The sequence below is a fragment of the Chamaea fasciata genome, unplaced genomic scaffold, assembly GCF_029207755.1.
Source record: "Chamaea fasciata isolate MVZ Bird 193981 ecotype frontalis unplaced genomic scaffold, bChaFas1.0.hap1 SCAF_7, whole genome shotgun sequence".
Classification (NCBI taxonomy): domain Eukaryota; kingdom Metazoa; phylum Chordata; class Aves; order Passeriformes; family Sylviidae; genus Chamaea; species Chamaea fasciata.
In genome coordinates this window covers 5,361,568-5,381,887 of record NW_027094092.1, presented here as the reverse complement: position 1 = coordinate 5,381,887, position 20,320 = coordinate 5,361,568, and the positions used below count along the sequence as shown (strand labels likewise).

The window sequence follows — 20,320 nt, the reverse complement described above, 5'->3', positions numbered from 1 at the left end:
GCAGAAAGAGGAGCTGCCCATGCTACTCTCCCTGGATTACTGATGCAGTCCCGTTCCGCGTAGATTTAAAGAGAGTTAAAGCGGGATTTACGTTAACGTGCCTTTGCACGGGATGCAGCGAGCGACACCAAAACGGAATTTCCTTTAAACAGCCCGTTTTTCATGCTAAAAGCGGACAGTATCCTACGCGGCAAAGGCTATCAGCGACGCTTTCGCCGCTCCAGGGCCAGCCCTCTCTCAGCCGAGCCCTCTGCCAGACCCGCCCGGCTCTCTGGGCCCCCTCCTTACCCCACCGCAGCCAGCCCTTCCGCGGGGCCCACCTCCAGGCTCGGCCGTAGGGCCGGAGAATTAATTCCCCGCCGACCCCGCCACAGAGGCACCAGCACCAGCACCAGCACCAGCACCAGCACCAGCACCAGCACCAGCACCAGCACCAGCACCAGCACCAGCACCAGCACCAGCACCAGCACCAGCACCAGCACCAGCACCAGCACCAGCACCAGCACCAGCACCAGCACCAGCACCAGCACCAGCACCAGCACCAGCACCAGCACCAGCACCAGCACCAGCACCAGCACCAGCACCAGCACCAGCACCGCCGCCCGGACTCACCCGCGGGCCGCGGCCGCACCAACCGCCATGCGCCGCCCGCCGGATTCAAACGGCCGCAGCCCGCCCTCCGCGCCTCCCCATTGGCTGTCCTCCGTGACGTCAGCGGAGCGCCGGCGCCGGCGGTGAGTGCGCGGGGCCCGCGGGAGGCCGGGGCATGGCGCGGGCCGCGGCTGAGGGGTGGGCGGGCTCCGGCTCCGCGGGGACAGCTTCCAGCCTCTTCCTCCCGCACCCCGCCGCGGGGCCTGCTGCGGGCCGGGCTGCTGACGCTTCTCCGGTCGCTTCCGATAAAGTGGAGTGGGATTTTGTCCTCCCCGCCTCTACCTTCCGCTTCAGCACAAATCCCGATCTTGAGGCGATTGTGCCCGAGTGCCCCTTTAGACGCGCGCTATTATAAAACGCACTTTCTGCTCGTTTCTTAAGCGAAAGGTCTCCAGTTTTGTGCAAGGCGGGTGGCTGTGAGCAAAGTCTGTCCCTCGTGCCTTAGGCTGGCAGCAGTGTGGGTCAGTGTGAGGAGGATGTTGGCACACATTGTTAGTGGTTTTAGCCCCAGCCAGCGGGGCTGGGGGGAGAAGGGGAAGGGGGAAAAGGTATAAAACTCGGGGCCTGAGATAAAGAGAATTTAATAGGTAATTCAAAAGCTGTGCGAAACAAGGAATAAATAAACCACTTCCCATGGATGGGCAGGCAGGAGTTCAGCCATCCCCAAGGAGAGCAGGGCCCCTTCCCAAGTAATGGTCACTTGGGAAGACAAATGCCATCACTTCAAGCATCCTCTGCCCCCGCCACTTTCTATATGGAGCATGATGTCATTTGGTCTGGAGTATCCCTTCAGTGCGTTTGGGTCACCTGCCCCAACTGTGTCTCCTCCCTGCTGTGTTCAGCAGAAATCCAAACCACAGCCCCATATGTGAAGAAAATTAATTCCACCCCAGACAAAACCAACGCAGCATACCATGGTAAAATATATGTTTTCTGTAGACACACCATGGTTTGTTGCAAAACCTCACATCTGTGTGTCTGTTCACAGAGTGACATGTGCTTTCAAACTTAAGGTGGGGGAATTGCTGCCCAGCTGAAGCCTAAATTATCAGGAGAGTAACTTTCTCAGCATATTCTTATGCAAGCAAAATATTGGTAGCCTCTGGCAAGGTAAATTCAAGTAAAGCATATATTAAAATAAAATCTGATAGTGAAAAGAATCTGCTTATTGCTTGAACATGATTGATTTGTAGATAATCTTGAAAGTTCTGAGAACATTTTGCTGACATGACATATCTATAAAGCTACCCAACTTGGAATGCGTATAACTTTGCCTATAGCATTTCTGCTTTGTTATTTAAACAAATACACTATTTCAAATATTTGTTGGAAAGTAATTCCCTACATCTGCTGCCCTTCTAGGTTGATCAACACCATGTTACCTCGAAATCTGTGCCAAATTTGCAAATGTTTGTTTCTGCGTAACTTGAAACTGAATTCAGTAAATGTGGCTGGCTTGGCCAGAAGGATCCATTCTTCATCAAAAATGCTTTCCAACTCTGAGTCAAAGGAACAAACTGTCCAGAAATGTAAAACTGAAGAGTTAACTCAAAATACAGAAAACAGTAATTTTGGAGGATTGCACATACCAGTGATGCTGGAGGAGGTTGTTAATTGTTTATCACCTCAGCCAGGTCAGGTGAGTTAAATGATCAATTAACATTTGTGATCCATTAACAGTCCAGCAGAAAAATTTGTGGAGTGTAGGGATAACTTTTGTTTAGAGGAATAAAGAAATGCTCTTAAGCAATCAGTTGTTCCTTTTAAAGGTTCTAAATTGTTTTGAAGTTCAAGTTAAAACTTTATATTCAAACTAATGTAATTCTGGTGTCTGTGTGCCTGAATCCTCAGGTAAGTGGTATTTATCGAAACTGTAATATTTCACTATTCTGTTGCTTTTGTGCTTGTCTTTCTGAATTGCACCTGTGCATTCTTAAGGTTGTGTTAATTACCTATAGTAGTGGGAAGTTCTCATGTATGGTTAGCTCATCAGTTTTTGAAGAGCTGTATTAGAGTTAATAAGTATGTAGGTTTTAACAATTGTTTAGCCTCATTAGCATGGAGCTAATTCAAACCTTCTTATTTGGGTATGGTACTGTAAGCAGTTTGCTTTTGGTATCTGGGGTAGTTCAGGTCTCTGCTGTGCTGTGTTGATATATCTACACTGAATGTGGAGTCCAGGTATGTGGTTACACACGTCCTTAAGAAAAATGATACACGGTGAGATGTTTTTTGTCTGGGTGGTCTTAGTATTAATTTGAAAGGATTTTCTAAATAATGTAAATTCTTAAATAATGTTCACATTTCAGATGCTTTAATCTGTGATTTTGGTGCTTATGTTAGCTTCATAGAATCTTACTAATTTAGGCTTACGAATGTGTAGTTTTACTACAAAGACTGAAACAGTAGGTAAAGAAGCAGAAAGGTTAAAGTGTGTGTATGTTTTTATTTTTGTTTGAAAACACTATCCCGCAGTGGCAAAGTGATGTAGCAAGTTTGAGGTGGATTCAGTGACCAGAAATTGGCAGTCAAATCTTGTTGCCTTGTGTATGATTTTGAGTCTTTGAAGAAGCAGTTCAAATGGAAACAGTGTTGATACATGTTAGCCTACACACTGCTCTTGCGTGTTCTGCTGTTGAAGATGTCTAAATTAAAGAAATACATAAGGAACTTTGAGTTCAGATTTTTTTCTGATGTCAGAACTATGATGACATTTTCGCACATTAAATGAACATATAAACTGATACGGTATGTGAAATATTTTTTCCAGTTGTGTAAGTTTTTACTTAGATAAGAAGAGCCTGATAAAGGCAGTGTTTATTAAGCTCTCTTTGTTGATATAAAAAACCTTACTTGGCAACAGAACTTGTAATCAAAACTGTTCGGGGTTATGAACTGTGGAGAGTAACTATTACTGCCCCTGAAGACTTTTTCTAATTTAAATATTTATGGATATAAAATAGCTTATTATTGGGGCGGATTTTTTTTTCACGTCTGTGTATACATGGTTTTTCAGATTCCTAAGCTAGTAGTGAACCACTAATGACTATTCTAAGAGAGCCCAAGTGAGTTTTCCTCAAACAGAAGCATTTATAATGCTGCGAACCTGTTCAGCATGACTGAAACTGGGAACTGTTCAGCACTTCCTTTTTTCTTTTCCTGTATGTATTTGCAGCACTTTCTAAAGCCTTGAAAAATAAGTGGTATGCAGAAGGATGCAATGTGTCAACTGAGTTTTGCTAGTGTAAGTGAAATTTTGAACACAGGTTGAGACAGTTTCTCACTAACCCGAGTGGTGGTAATCCGTTTGTATTAACGTGGACGTCAACTGGGAGTGTCATATAAGTTTCCATTTTTAAGATTTTAGTCATGACAGGAAGTCTATAAACACTTTATAGTAGTGTTCTGGTCTTGAATTTAGTTTTTCTGCTTTATTCTCTCCTACACACATAAAGATTTCCTTTACTCAGCTTTAATAGAGTTATATTCTTTGTTATAAAATAGCTGATTTGGGCTTTTATTTTTTCTTGTGTCCTAAGACAAGGAGTTAGCAATATAAAGAAAATCTTATTAGAAAGATGATGTTCTCCCTATAGTTTTGGTCACTGAATGGGATTTTCATTTTGCTTACAGAGGTTCTTACAAAAATAAATGTTACTTAAGAGTGAGTCACCGCTGAGATAAAGATGTTAGTGCCCTCCCACTGAATATTCTTGTTGACTGTCTCCTTTGGAGAATCTGTTTGTCAGGAGTTTGAGCAATAACACTTCCATTTATCTTTGACTCTTCTTTTGTTGTCTGTAGTAGTCCTGTCTTTGAAGCAAAGACTACAAATTAGTTTTTACCGATCTACCTCACGTCTCAATGAAAAGATTGTTGCAGTAAGTCCACACATAAGTAATTTCCTCTCTTAAGGTTACTGTATTATACTACATTTTAATCTCAGTCCACCAGTGCTGTTTGTAAATGCCTGACCAATGTTTTTGCAGTTGTCCAGACAATTCTCTGCTCTCTTAAAGAGCCAAACATATTTTGTATTGATGTTTGAACATCCAGAAGTATGTTTCCCCAGTTTTCAGCCTACTTTTTCCTATTTTCTTTCTTTGCAATGGTCACTTGTCTTTTAACTTAGAGATGTTGATCTTGTCCACATACTGTGGCTATAATGTCAAGCAAAAGAATTTCAACAGCAGTGAGTTCTAGTATGAATACCAGAGGATGAAACTCTGAAATTTTAACTCTTCTTATGAGAATCTTAAAGGTTTTTGAGTTGCAAAGCTCTAGGAAATGATAGTGCTCCGGCACAAACAAATACTTCTGTATATAGTATAGAATAAATATACATCTATATATAATATTTAAATTTCAACTAGTAGACAAGCAAATATTATGCCCTACTCAGATTATATGGGGAAGCCTGTAGTCTGGTGACATCTACGGTTTTATATGATTGATTTTATATATGGTTGAGTATGATCTAGAAGAGGCTATAATGGAGATACTATAAGCTCTGCTAGTATTATTTGGTTTATGATAGTTCTAGAAGCTTTTTTTTAGTATCTGTAAATTAAATGGTAGGTGGTCAAACTTAAGGTGAGAAATAGTGAATGAGACCTTCCCATTTTCTCCAGTGTTTAAGTGGTTCATCAGAAGCCATTAATAGTAGATGATTTTTTTACCTCATTATGTTAATTAGTGTAAAAAAAAAAAAAAAAAGAAGGCAGTTAATTTTCCCCAAAGAGATCTCGTCTGACATCATCTTGAGCTAGCCAGGACTTACTGTGGATATTTCCCTTTTGATTCTCCATAATGTTATTCAGATTATTTTTGGTACTTGGCATTCATTGAAGGAGGTATCCTCTTTGTCTTGGAAATCATATGGTATATTTAGTTTCTAGACAGAGACAAGTATTTCCTGAAAACATGCAGCTTTGCCATGAGCTTTCCTTTCGTTCTTTCAGGTTCATACTTCTTTGTTTTCAGTGTAGTTACTAGTTTCATGCATCCAAACATCAAATGGTTCTTTTTCAGAAGGAGTGTGAGCATGGACTTCTAAAATAACAGGGAGGAAGTATGAGACATTGCTGACAGACATTGTTTTGTTGTGAGTGAAGTGCTGCTTGAGCTCTGACTTGAGCTGCTGTGAAGGCAGTACCTTTTCACCTCCTGGAGATTCTGTTGCTACTGTTGGGTGTTGATCTGGAACATGGTTGTTTCCTTCCTTTTCTGCAAAGCTAGTTAGTCAAGTAATAGATGACACTTGAAGGAAGCTGAGGTGGACTGCTGGTGTGAGAAAGCAGAGTCAGTTCTGAAATTGTTGTCTTAGTTTCTGTGTATTCTTGTCCATACATCAGTATTTTCTTTCTGCCTTGTACTGAGTATAATTGCTTTAAGGCAAAAATAACCTTTCTCTGTACAGCACCCTGCAGAGGGGACTTCTGTTTTGTGACAAAGGTTTCCAAGTATTGTGGTATATAAATAGTTTGTGCTGGTGACCAGGGTTCTTATCATAGTACCTCCAAAGCCATTTGCAAATCATTTATAACTGGAATGACCCGTTTATACTAGAGTTTCTCAAAACTGAAGTTTTCTGCAGGGTGTCCAAAATAAAGAGCAATTGAAAAGTGACCTGGAGATTTTAATTCTGAGTTCTCAAGTTGTATGAGTATTTTGTAAAATGCAACCAAAATACCAAGTTTGGAAGGGCATATTAGTTGCATCATGAGATAAATGATGAAATACCAGTTTTGGAAAAGCACTACACACACCTGGACATAGTAAAAGTTTTTATTGTTTTGGCCTGTTTTTCACTGGACTTGTAAAATGAATAAGGTGACACATAAAGCAATTGATTTGTGTAATGTTCTTTATTGTAGAAACAACTATTTTCTTTGTAGGAAGCACGCTGAAAATATCTTTCCATATGCAAATTTTATGGCTAATTTTTTTCTGTCATCAGCATAGTGAGCTTTGTAGTGATTGTTGTATAAAAGGAAGATACAGAAACTTGTGAGAGTCAATAAACTATATATAGAGTAAATCTGAAAATTCCCAGTAACTCTGGGCATTACAGAACACACTTTTTTTTCTATGGTGCTTGAGTGTTACTGGGGCATATTGAGAGTTGCTTCAGTTGATCATGTAGTTCCTGTGTATTTTTTTCTGTCACTCTTATCTTGCCTGATGTCCTGGCTGCACATATTGTAAATTTATGGAAGAGGCTAGCCAGGCTTCAGATCACAGCTGTGTGTAGAAGTGTGTAATAAAATGTGCATCGAATGTGTATTGCGCAAAGTGTATTTATTTCTGGATGTATCTACTTGGAAACTAGAAATGGATTTTCATCAGATAGCACTGTTTAAAATACTTAGCTAAAATCATTCTTTAAGAGAGAAGTTTTTAGTGACGTTAGCATTTCAAAGTTAGTGCATGAAAATGGAAAACATTTTCAAAACAGTTTTCACTGATATGCAAAAGATAGTACTTCAAGTATTTATTATTATTTTAAATAATGGTATTTTCTGGTTTTACAATGGGCGTGTATACATGGAGATTTGGAAAAGCAGACCCTATTTGCTTATGTTCCTTGACTTGTGACCAATTGCTCTCTGCTCTGACATGCAGTCAAAATAAAATGTAGTAAAGTAGAAGGAGTATTATTTAACAGTGTAATGCCAACAAATGTCATATGTGTTTTACAGTATCTGCATCTGTGTTAGTTCCATCACAAGATGAGAGAGGAAAGAAGGGGACTGGGAAGAAAACAGGACAGGAGGTGATATTCATGAGCAGCTTGCCAGTTGAGGAGGCAGAGAAAGTCACGCTCTTCAATTGTCTTCTTGTTCTGCTGACTTCTGTAGTGGGCCCTCCAAAAATACAGGGATCTTAAATTCCATACTGACAGATGACTTAAAGCACATGTGATTTATTTGAGAGCAGTGCATAACTGTTCTCTATTTTGAAGCTGGTACTGCTGAGTGATTAGACTGTGATACCAGGAAATGAAAAATATACGCGGATTTCTAACTGAATGACGGCAGGATATGAATAAGGCATGGTGAAGATGTCCATTCAGATTTTACTTTTTTTATCCTCTAAGAATTAGGTCTTTAAAGAGAAAATAACTGGAGTACTTGGATGAGAGGAGGAATAAGTTGATGGCTACAGCCCCACAGGAAGGAATCTTCAGGTTGTAGTTCTTGCACATCTGCCTGACCACCTCATCTTCCCACCTGCATCATGGCTCTCTGAAGGCATATCTAAATGTTACCAGCAGCCACAAGTAGAAGACCTCTCACCAACTTTGTTCTGCATCTTTCTCTGTTGCAGTAGAGGAAAGAAAGCCTGCAGCTGCTATATCCAAAGACACCAGCAAGGGAACAGGGCCTGCCTACTGCAAACGACTCTGCAGATGTGCAGATTTCGTTTTATGGTGATGCTGGGTTAGTTTGCTCCTGCCGTTCTATCACATAACAAATGACAGCGCTTCAGGAGACTATTTAAGATGCTGTGTTATAATAAAGCAAGATTCAGTGCTTTTGGGTGACTCAGCTTGTAATGACGCTGTATATGCTCTCCTTTTCTGTTGTGACAGCATTAGTCTTTGCACCTCTTGGGGGAAACTAATAAAATTCACCAGAAAGTAATCTAAGCCCTTTAAATTTTAACTTCAGTGAGCCTGTGTTCTCAGAAAGGGTGATAATTAATATATGTAGCTACTCATTTCCTGCTCATCTAGTACTGTGTGTCTTTAGTCAGCCTTTTGGCTAAGCTTTCTTATTAAATATTTGAATTTGAGTTTGCAAACAGAAATGCAGACTTTTTGCTATCACACAAAATATTACTAGCAATTGAAGATCACTGTTGGACTATGGGAGATATCTGCAAGGGGTTTTTTTCTTATTTTGTGTTTTATACTGCTGCAAGTAGTTTTGCACAGAATTAATCTGGGTAAAGAGATGATTAAAAGGTTAAGCTACCAAATTTGTTGTTTGCACAGGTATCTGAAGTTCATGCAAATGTATCGTCTGATTTTTTTAAAAAAGTTTTTTTCTTTTTCCTAGACTTTCTGAGCATGTTATCTTCATTCCAATGATGTTTGCTGATGCTCAGCATCTTGGAAAAATTCTTTTCTAATAACTGTGTTTTAATAAAGGACAAATTCTTCTGTTTTAATAATGTCACTGAAATAAATAAATCTCTCTGTATCAAAATGGTATTATTTAATGTCAAATTGCTGTTAGGAACCTGGCAGCCAAGGCATATCAAAAACATGTCCATGGCTTTTTTGGGGTTGACTAACCATTAATAATAAAGAGTTAGATTTTTTACTTGAGCCTTTGTAAAATTTTCATTGCATCTTAGATATCTCCTCAGTTATAATTGAGGAAAGAAGTTTCTTCTGAGGTAGCAGAGGAAGTTAGCTTTTTCTTGTTAAGTCTGATGATTAGCTGAAGTCATTCAGACACTGAAATTTTAATTTCCTATGGAAATGTTAATAATGGTGTGCTTGAGTCATAATGTCATTAAATCTAATTCCAGACAACATTACTCTTAGGAAAATGAGTGAAGTAAATAATGCATACTGAAGCAAGGTCTGCCAGTGCTGTCTAAAAGCAGGTGACAAAGGCAGGTGGTGGTGGTGGTGGTTTTTGTTTGCTTCTCTTACCTCTTGTGCAGGGGGGAAAGGGCTCATCTGTGTTCTCTGGCATTGAAAGAACTTGCTCTGGATAATCTTTCTGTGTGTTTCCCTTAGCTGGGTGAAGTGCAGTGTTTGGCTGCAGGTTTCACACTGGGCAAGGAATGCCACTTGGCATACCTGGGAAGGTCTAGGACATGGCTCCCTTTGCCTCTGGATGTGTGGGGGTTAGAGTGGTTTGCCAGTGACCAGACTTTGGCCAGGCCTCTGAGGTGAACCTACAGCTGATGGCTGAGAAAGATGTCGGGTACTTTGAGATAAATTGTAAATGTCTTCAGGTGATGTATTCCAGTATATTCTGTGGAATCAAGACCACAAATTAAGGTATGGAGTGCAAAACAAAGCAAAACAGAGGTAAAATGCATTTTTACATGTACAAAACCTGTTCATTTTTGTTCATATGTTGTTTCGTATTTAGCTGTAATCAGAAATTTGAACCCTTGTGAAGAAGATACGTTGGAAAATATTTTGAGGCATTAAGGGATTATGATTGATGGGTGCTTCAAAATACGTTCATAGCAATCTTTCTTCTCCTCTGTGTGAAATGATGAAGAGATGGTTGATAGTGCAAGTTACTGAAATTCTTGGATATGCAAACTTAGTGATTTCACAGCTGTATACTGGTATAATTTAGTAGCATCCTCTGTTAGTGTACCAATGTGATGAATGCGAAAAATGGGAAATAATGGTTGCATTACATTGAATTGTTGAATAGACCAATACTGGAATATCATTTTATATTGTACTTAATACATGATCTGAGAAGGTTGTGTTCCTACAAAATGCCAACTATTAATTTATATTCTCTTTGTGGTGTAGATTGTTAGACTTGATGTGTAAACAACTTTATCATTTCATATTCTGTCAAAAGTACTTTTGGAAAAAATTAGTCCAGTTATGTTTTACCTCTCAGTCCTTATTTTTTTAAATTACAAGTGATAACTTTTTATGTAAATAAAAGACATGTAGTGTATAGAACTAATAGGAGATATCTTTTGGTTGCAACCAAAATTATTCTTTGCTATGTACTTAATTTGATCTTTTTTTTTCAGTTGATGCTGGAAAAAAGCAGGTTTTATGGTGTAATATATTGCCATTAGCAAAAATATAGAACTGTAAATATTCACTTTTTTGGTCAACTTTGTTTTCTGGAAGGTCATATCATCCCGCATAATACTATTCAATCCCTTTATAATATTTTCACTGGCAAGTTCAGCTCTTGTATACGTGACCAAGCTTCGGATGGGAGTTATGCCTGTATAGGTCAGTAGCTGCTTATAATTTTCATAGTGGTGTCATCAGTAGCATCTTATTGGTGCTGGGTCTATAGATTTGTGTTAAGCTTGTTTACCTTGCATAGGTTTAAAACATTTTCAGTTTTATTGCAGAGAAACCTGTAATGAGACTTTGCTCTACAGGGTAACTTTAACCACTTTTTGCCACAGATGTTTTTATTTTCCAGAAGTTCCTTTTTTATTCCTTTTTATTGTTAAGTAATTTTATGTTACAACATGGCAGTATTTTGTTACTGATTGACGTTGACATGACATTGTAACATACAGTTGTATAGTAAGTCACCTTTAATTTTTAGAGTTCTTATAGAAGTCGCAGAATGCAAATGAAAATTGCAACTTTTCAGGTTGGGAGTATAGCATAGCTGGGTGTCTGTGGACCATGTGTGATTCGCTGGATCTGTAATATATTTTCCCTTCTGTGAGGCAATGATTTTGAAAAGATGATTAAAAACCAAAGTGCTTTAGTTTAAAGACAGCTATGTTTGATTTACTTTACAGAACTTGCAAAATATTTTGAATTCTCATAAGAGAAAACAAAAGTTATTAGCATGCTAAAGACTAAATATTGCTTCTTGCTAAATCTGAATAGTATAAAAATGCAAGAATATCTTTGTCTCCTTGACCTCTTACTTTCTTAGTTCTGGGATAGTTTTTCTTATTTGCATGTGAATAGCAGCAAACTGTATGTTTTAATACATTTTTCTCCTGAGACTTTGAGTGTGTGCAGTCTCTTAGTTTATTTAGAAAAACAGTAGAACTCTTCCAGCATTTCTCTAAAAGAACATTTCTCTACTAACAAATCTTTGTTGCTCTCTCACAAGTAACTTATATATCATGTCTCACAATGCCAGTGGTTTTTAACAATCTGGTTTATTTAACGTAATTTTAAAAACTGCCTATTGTCAGACATAAAAAACAAGTATACTGTTTTAATTCTTGGATATTTAATGGGAATTAAGGATAAATTCTTGGGTTTTTATGCAAAAATTAAAATATAAACCTTTCTCTACATGGTTGATGCATTAGGTAGGACATAGTGGTAGGTGCAATAAATAATTTTGAGATAAATTGGAAGGATAGAGGATATTTACCCATTTTAAGTCACATCTTGAATCAACCAAAGAAACAGTACTTAGAATGGAGAAATGTAATGGAAATTTGGTGATACATGATTTGGACCTGATCAGGGGTAGGCAGACTTCGACTTTGACTATTTAGTCTGATGTCCTTGTTAAATGGCTTTGAGAAGCTGCAGATATTTCAGCTTATGTGAGTTATGTTCATTCAACAAAGGTGACTTCTAGCAGAGCGGAAGAGGAGAAAGTTTCAAGGAAACTTTGTTTTCTCCTATTGGAGATTGAAATGCTAACAAGGAGGAAAAAGATCTCCAATTGCTAGATCTTCTAATCAATATTTTTGCTTTAGCAAAAGTAATTTTAGGTTTAGAATAGTTCTAGAAACGTGAGCTGATTAAATAGTTTAAGTTTTGATAGATGCCGTTACCAAAAACCAGCAATATTGCTATTGAGAGTTTGGAAGGGAGCGTACATAGTGTATATTTTGTTTGAAGAGAGAGGACTTCTCTCTTTTTTTTTAATGAAGAATTTTTTACATGGATAATTGTTCAGCAGGATTGAATGCTGACCTCTGCTGGCATTGACTTTATAAACAAACTGTTATCTAGGGACAATATTAAAAAAAGGAAAATGACCTTGGGAAGTGATCTGGAGTAACACCTGTTGGCCTTTGTGCAGGGGCCAGGACAAAATGGTGGTTCTGTCCTTTGAGAAACTCCTTCCACTGAGCTGTTCATGTAGATACAGCCAGACATTGCCGGGGAAATAAACTAAATATTCTGTTTATGGACATGTCTTACATGCTGTTTACTATTCAAGCTCTGCTTTGAATTTAGAATTTTGTCTCTTGAATTATATCCCTACAACCTTTGAATCATTCACAGATTATCTTTATAGATTAATTAATTCTAATTCATTACACAGTATTTATGTTTACAGCTCTCTTATAAAGTAGCACAATAGTATTGCTTCTACTTCCCAGAATTTAGCGGCAACAATACTGAAATTCTGCTTTGGGTGCCCAAGCAGAAATGGCTCTTTTCCTGTTTTTTTTTGAAGAGGTTAGCATTTTGCTTTAGAGCTTTGCAGCACATTGGAGGGACATCCACTTGCAGCTGTTGAGGTCACAGTGTGTCTGGGAAGCAGATCTAGAGTTTCTGAGTTTTACAGACAGAAAAATGAGAAACAGCGTGACCTACCTGCTTGGTGTAGTGACCTGAGAATCACAGAAGCTGGGGGGCCAAAGTTGCAGTGTCCATCTGTCAGTTGAGTGCATTTCTCAGTTACTGTGTTGGATATTGCAATTTCCAGTGTTACTTCACTTTTGGAAAAAAAACTTGATTGGAAGTGATTGATTAGTTCCTTAGGATTTGCTGGAAGAGCTAAGCTGGACATGAAGCCAGTGAGGTGTCGTGATGCCACTAAGGGGGACAAAGTCCAGCATCCCTGCTCCCCCCATATCAACATCTCCCTAAGCACCCGTCCCTCCCTGACTTCTGCAGATCAGTTGAGGACACTAACGTGTCAGAAAACAATACAGCTTTTTCTTCTGTTTTAGTTTTCTGGGTCATGTTGCTAAGTTTAATTGGCTTATGGAAGTACACAGTAAACACCTGTGCTGAGAGAAATTAACTACAAGAGGAAAAACATGAGAAAATAATGCCTAATTACTCCTACACCTAACAGTTAACATCTTGTGCAACTCAGTAGTCTAGTTGATTGGCCTAGTACCAATCTTAGGTAAGTTGTCACTCTCTCTTCGCTGTGAGAAGATGACGTATACCTATTCTGAATTACAGATTTTTCACTTGCTAAAAATCAGTGGTAAATACTGAGATTTGTAGGTTCTAGTATAGTTCTGGAGAAAACATGCTTTAATTTAAAAATATTTCTTAATTGCAATATTCATGCTCCTTTCAACCCTCAAGACCCTTACCTATTCCTCCCATTTCCTCCAGGCCTAGAATAAAACTGTTTAAGTTCTTATGTGTTAATGGCTTAACACATTGTCAAGTGCACTGGACGTGCTGGTCTCTGGATATGCATTCATGCTTCCGCTTGCTCTTCTGGTTGTGCAGCCATGGATTGAGCTCACAGCAAAACTATCCTTTTCCTTGCACCTTGTTTTCAGGTGAATAAGCCAAACCTGTGAGAACAGGACCAGTGTGCAGTTAGAGCTGAAGATGATAGTGAGCAGCCAGCTGTTTTCAGAAGCAATGAGCTGTTTACATCAGCTGGGACATATAAACGGAAGGGTTTCTCAACAGGTTGTCTGTCTTTAGTCTGGACACCTCTCATCCACTCAACTCTTTGATTGCTTGCACTGTGTTGGCACTCTCAGACCAGAGGATGAGAACATGAGAACAATTGACACAGCTTTCCTTCTCCAGGATCCTGCGCTTACAGCTTTTGCATCATAGCCTGAGCATTCAGAAAGAACAACTGTTGAAATCTAACATGTTTTTGGAGGCCCATGAGAATATCAGTAGAAGAACCTTTCACCCAGGATTGTCTTCCTGTTGTTTTCATTGCAAAACTTGAAAATGCCATTACTGCTTAGTGCAGTGGTAGAATTGTTATAATTCAAAAATTTAACCGAAGATATTTTTTTCCCAAAATGGAAATGGCTGAAGACATTTTGTCACTCTTTCCCACCCCCTCCCATCAGCTGGCAGCCTTGCTTCTGACACAGAAAAAAATTCAGCCTTCTATTGTTAAAATCAGCCAGGACCCTTAAGTGACAGAATACAGGATTTTTTGATGGTAAATATTTTTATTAATAGTAAATAATTCTACTTGAGCAGCTTGTAAAAATCCCGAGACTTAAAATGTGCTACTTTGGCTTCAAACTGTACAAAGCATGATTTGTATTTTGATTTTTTGAGGTGTTTATCTGCAATGGAGTTAAAACAGAGCTCCTGAAAGTCTCCCCTTCAAAAAGCCTACTTGAGCAGTTGTGTCAGTATACACTTTTGGTCATCTAAATTTAAAAAAAGACTTTTGCTAAGAAGGTCAATGTAACTACTTTCCTTTTGATCTTGCATCCTTGTGGGTGCCTGGGTAGTTCTGTAGGAAAAGTTCTACTGAATGAGTCAGTGCACTGAGTCATAGCATGAAGCCTGTAGTGCTGTAGACTAACTAATTGGTAACAGTCTCAAATGTAATTAAAGCACAGTTGTCAGCTCTGTGTTACTGATTGACATCCCACTGAAGTATTTTGTTTTTAGCAAGTTAGATTAATTGTTCTTTGCTGTTAAAATTTGTGTGTTTTAAGATGTTGTTTCTGTTGAATAGACCTGCCATTGCCATTATCTTTTACTATCCTGTCTGATTTTTATAGTACTCAGTTTGAATTTTTTCTCTCTGTTAGGTCACATATTCAGTAATTATGCTTTTTAGCATGCCTGTGCATTTACAGATGTTTAGAGTCCTTTGAGGACTTTTCAAAGTTTTCGTCATTAAGATCTGGCCTGTTAGTACTGATTAATGTTTTTTCACTGTTCCTAAACTCTTTAAAGCATCATTCAAAGCTTTTTGAAAAATCAAACTTAAAAATAAATATATTTTTGTGTTGTCTTGCAGATCATGTTTTCAATTTTGCTACTTTTCAGTTCTGATGTTCATCTTGTGTTGTGCCCTGTTCCATAATAATAAATGGCTTTTCTTTGAGTTCATGCCCACCATCTCCAGGTAATTAGTAGTGTTGTCCAATATCATTGGAGCCTTTCTTTTTCCTGTTCTTCACTTCCTTTGTGTGTGTGTGTTTCTTACTATCCTGCAGCTTGAGGCAAAGGGCTGTATGGGGGACATGGGAGAACAGGACATGTCTTGAAGGTATCTTTTTCATTAAGGAAAATAAAACAACCTTAAAGTATTGGGAGAAAAGCAAGGTTTTTTTTTTTTTTTTTTTTTTTTTTTTTTTTTTTTTTTTTTTGGTTATTTGCATTATTAGAGAAAACAAACCTCGCTGGCTTTGTGCAGGACTCCTGCTTGTTCCCACTGAGAACAGGGGAGTGAATGCATGAATGGATGGTTGCAACTGAGTTTCTATTTCTAAAAACTACTGAGACAGTAATTTTGAACCTTAAGAAAGATCTATGCTACTTCCCTGTGTGATGAATGCTGAAGCTGGGATGGTGAACAAGTGTCTTTTTAGAGTTTGGAGGAGGTAGAAGATTCTTTGTTTATACATTCTTTTTCTTTTGAACAGTTTTTCTTCTCACTGAAACTCTTTGGGTCGAAAGATACTGCTAAATCACAAGACCGTCAGTAATACAGCACTAATGCACATCAGGAGTGTACCTGACCAAGTGTCCAGTCTCTGGCACTGCCCAGCAGTAGGTGCTAATGGAAGCCTAAAAGAAGAGGAAGGGAGAGAATGATTATTTTCTATCTTGTAGTACCTTCACCTGACAACAGTAATTGAAGGGCTTCCTTGCAGGGGGAAAGCTGAGGGTTGTATTTGTATAATGTCATTGGCATGATGTTTTTTCAAGTTCGATCTCTCTAAAAAATGTGTTAAATGCTAGACCTCTCCCCACGACATTATTCATAGTTTCAATATTTGCATGAGAGGCACTTTTTTATTTGTTCTAACTTGATGCTTGATAATATCATCAAGTTCCCTGAGCTCTTGTATTTTGAGATAAGTGAATCACACCATCTGCTACAGCTGTATAAAAACAATTTTAATAGTCCTCCACAGAAAACTGCTGGAGCCTTTGGATGTTTTATTGGACCAGAGAGATGTGTCCTAAGGGAATCCTTTTCCACATTTCCTATTTTCTTGTCCTCATCTAAGCCCAGTTTCATATAAAGCAGCAGTGATGGAAGGTGTTCTGTTCTCTCCTGAAATGATCAGTTGGCTCTGAAATTTGTTCTTTGAATGTGATTTTATTGTTTTTCTGGACTGTAGATTTCCGTCATATCAGCTTTGTCCTAGGAATGCAAGGCTTACTGATGCAGTTCTTTTTCAGCCTCCTTCCTTTCTAAAGGATTTCCTCCTTCATGCGTTTTTCCTTTGTTGCCCTTATCTTGGTTTTATCTGGTTTTTCTCCTTTTCTAATAGTTTTTTATGTTCCCCCAGTTTACTCTTATTCTCCATCAAAGTGTTTATTATTTTGGTTTTGCATCTTATCTAAAATTTAAAACCTAAATTTTTAAGTAGGTTTATGCCTGTAACTCTTTCATGTAGGTATTTGTTCTATTTCAACAGTTTGTGAAGATACTTGGATGTTTTGAATATGGTCACCGAAATCATATTTATTCTAGAGACAGGCAATAAAATTAGTTCTTGAAGAGTAAAATGCAGCATATTTCAAAGCATCTTTTTCAATTTGAAAGAAGCAGTAAAGATTCCAATCAAAGCTTTCACCTACCTTACAGTCACTGAGGAGAATAAAGCTCTACTTGGAAGTATTCTGTTTCTAGATAAAATCAGATTAGTGTAGCTGAAATGGAAGATTTTTTTTCCTTGCTCTGTGCAGGGGATTCAAGGAAAGATTTCTGTGGTGGAAACTTGTAGCTTGGATTTTAAATTTAGTAATTTGGGAACTGTTGTATTTTGGTTTGTACAGCAGTACAAGCTAGAGCAGTAGTTTTGGTGATAAAGTTGAGTAGTTTGTAAAATGTTAGTCATATAATACTGGTTATTCAGTTAAGAGTGGTGATAGTTTCCTATTTGTTCTCATCCCATTTCTCACACACCATTAGCACATATACTTTTTGGGTTTTAGCATTTCAAAATTCATTGGATTAGATTATTGGTTGGCAGAATCAGTCTGTTCTAAGTTGGAGTACTAAAGATGAAGAAACAAGATTCCTCACCTTTTAATGGGATTTTTGTATCTCACTACCAAAGTCTGGAAAGTCTCCCACTCAGTAGTGGGATTGTCATTTGCTTTAGGTAGAGGAACTTTTCAGGAGTGTTTATATACAGAAATTAATAAATCATGCTTTTTGAATTGTGTGAGAAAATGCTTTCTTCGTAACACAAGCAATTAATTAATGGTGATAATAATCTTAGTAGAACACTTGGGTGTTTAGAGGTTGTCTTCTGTGTACATTAACATTGCATGTTGCAGTCAGTGGTTTTCCCTTGCTGTGGTAGATGGATTGCTTTTACAAATGTTGCACAAAATTTCTAGTGGATTAGTTTGCTCTTCCAGGCAGGAAAGCAAAAAATTAAAATCTCTAAGCGGCATCAGTAGCACCAGTCTTGGGAGCATTTGTTAGTCTTTTATCTGCTGGTAGAGAGAATAATTAGAGACCCAAGCCTTCATTTCAGCAAAGGTTATAAAAAATTCTGTCCTGTTGACCTGTCTCTGAGTGGGCATGAATAAGTTCTCAGAACCTGATGGAGCTGGCATTTGGAAAATCCAGAAGATAAATTTTAACACCTACTAGGGCTTGAAAAAAGGTACCAACTTTAGAATAGTTTCAAAGACTGTAACAGTTAAAATAATTTAACTAACAGTGAAGTAAGTACACTTGGAAACATATTCTTAGTCCTGTGATTCTTATGGTTCTCTAAAGCATTTTCCTGTACAGTGTAGGAATGTCATTATTTTTGCTTAGCAAGTCTATTTGAATAATATATTAAAATATATACACACTGAAAGTTAAAAAGTGGAATACAAGGGTCAATTCATCAAAAACAACGACTTTATTTTTAAGCAAATACTAAAAGTTGTATAAAAACAGTGATTATTACTATAAGCAGTGTATACCCCTGTTTTTTTTATGAGCAAGAGCTCACAGTTGCTAGTTACCATATATCAAAGTTGAAAAATACTGCCCCGGCTCTGGCCAGAACAGGATTAATTTCTGTAGTAGCCAGGAGGAAGCATAATTAGGACATGGAAGTTATTCTATACCACCTCACCTCACTGTTGGGGGGAGGCATAAGTGACTTACTCTCTTCTGGGAAGAAGGGACCCCTTTGGGTTGAGAAAGTTTGAGGGAGGGAACTGTCTGGTATTCTCTGTTTTCGAGGATGTTTGTCCATGTAAGTAATTTCTTTTCTTATGCCTTTCATTATAACTACTGTTGCTGTTAATGCTTGTTTTCTTATATTGTTGCTGTTTCCAGTGAATTTTTCTTCGACCTGTGGTCACAGGCACTCCTCGACCTGCGATCTTTACCTCTTGTGCCTTCAATTCTCAACTCCATCTTGCCTCAGTGGGGAGGGGAAGAGGGAGCAAGAGGGAGCGACGTGTCATTTTGGAGAATGTCGGTGTGGGTACTGAGTATGGGAGCACCATTCCTAAACCACAACAGCTGTATTTGGCACCCAGCCTAGGTCATGAAGGGTTGAGATGACAACAGATCTGCCCAGAGCAGGTTGGAAACAGGTTTGATCTGAGTATTTGCTATATTAGGTCTGGTGCCACTGGTCACAGTGTTGCTTGGTCTGTTCACATGGCTGTGGTACCTAACCCTGTGTATCTTTCCATAGTGCACTATGTGCCCACCATGGTTCCCTTTTTTCAAAGCAGAGAGAGGGATCAGAATTGCTTTGCTGGAGGAGGAGAAAAGCATAGCAACAGGCACCATAGCCATTCAAACTGCATCTGAACCACACGAGCAACCTATGCCGGTAGCAGTCGCACCTATACAAAGGCCAAATCAGTTTGCCTAGTGGGGGATGAAGAGGAAACAAGGCCCTCAGAAAAGGCAGGGCCAGGAATAATTCTGATTCCTATCCCCAGGTGAGCTCCAAGATATGCAAAAAGATTTCAGCTGCCAGTCACATGAGACCCTGGTGACCTGGCTGCTCCAGTGCTGGGATATTGCAATCCGAAATATGAAACTAGATGGCAGCCAAGCAACTGGGATCCCTGTCATTGACAGGGGGATTGGGAAGAGGGCTGAGGAAACTCTCAGCCTCTGGAGGTGACTCCTGTCAAGTGTGAGGGAAATATATCTTTTCAAGGATGATCTATCAGTGCACTGAGACAAGTTGGACATGGTGGAGAAGGGTATCCAGTACCTGAGAGAATAAGTTGTGCTGGAGGTACTCTAGGAGGTTTCAAATAATGAGCAGTCCCCTGTAAATGCAGATGAGGTCCTGTGTAAATAAATCATGCAGCAGATGTTCCTGTGGAGTGCACCATTGCCACATGCCGACTGATTGGCAGTGATGTCATGGAAAGAACAACATGTAGATGATTTGGTTACCAAACTGGCTCTATGAAGAATGTCTCTCTTTCCCTCTACAGGCCTGTGTCTCATCTGTAGGAAGACTGTCAAAGGACTTCTAGAAATTTAAAGAGTACTCCCAACAATTTAGAAAAGAAGTGTCCCCTGCCCCACCAGTACAGACCAGAGTCTGCTGTAGGGAGGGAGCACCCCCTGCTTGGGAGAGAGGGTACGCACCAAGAGGTAACCTGTGGATTTACCTGCCTGACCACGGAGAGGAAGGGGGGTGGAAAACCTTCCTCTGCCCTAGCAGCACAGGTATGTGATTGGAGAGGAGGAACAATCATTGCAGGAAGTTCTTCAAGGATAAATGCTACACTGGTTGCCATGGGGCAAATCCTCAGGTCCTCAGACAGAATAAAAAGGCTGATGTTACTTCTGATCCTCTCGAAAGGATGTCC

General features: G+C 39.0%; 2 protein-coding genes and 1 long non-coding RNA gene across 7 annotated transcripts in view; 2 read left to right on the top strand and 1 right to left on the bottom strand.

Annotated features, from left to right (window-relative positions):
* KIF18A (kinesin family member 18A) overlaps positions 1 to 626 on the bottom strand; it is a 30,883-nt gene extending 30,257 nt beyond the window's left edge. The window contains exon 1 of the mRNA XM_066187279.1: positions 613 to 626. The gene's annotated coding sequence lies outside the window, so the exon portion shown is untranslated. The remainder of the gene's footprint in view (positions 1 to 612) is intronic.
* Positions 627 to 716: 90 nt separating this feature from the next.
* The window catches only part of METTL15 (methyltransferase 15, mitochondrial 12S rRNA N4-cytidine), a 90,090-nt gene continuing 70,486 nt past the window's right edge, over positions 717 to 20,320 (top strand). The window contains exons 1-2 of one of the 3 annotated variants that reach the window (XM_066187278.1): positions 717 to 734; positions 2,014 to 2,290. In XM_066187278.1, the coding sequence (XP_066043375.1) occupies positions 2,027 to 2,290 (264 nt within the window). In that variant the 5' untranslated portion in view covers positions 717 to 734; positions 2,014 to 2,026. Of the gene's footprint in view, positions 735 to 1,078; positions 1,113 to 1,909; positions 2,291 to 20,320 lie in introns of those variants that run through there. The other 2 variants (XM_066187277.1, XM_066187276.1) reach the window with 2 other exon arrangements.
* Positions 2,360 to 8,981, top strand: LOC136292044 (uncharacterized). Of its 3 annotated transcripts, none has more exons than XR_010721824.1 (2): positions 2,360 to 2,502; positions 7,353 to 8,981. It is a non-coding gene; the product is annotated as an uncharacterized lncRNA (long non-coding RNA). The 3 variants fall into 3 exon arrangements; XR_010721823.1 differs by lacking the exon at positions 2,360 to 2,502 and adding an exon at positions 2,682 to 2,832 and having other exon boundaries at positions 7,751 to 8,981; XR_010721822.1 differs by lacking the exon at positions 2,360 to 2,502 and adding an exon at positions 2,682 to 2,832.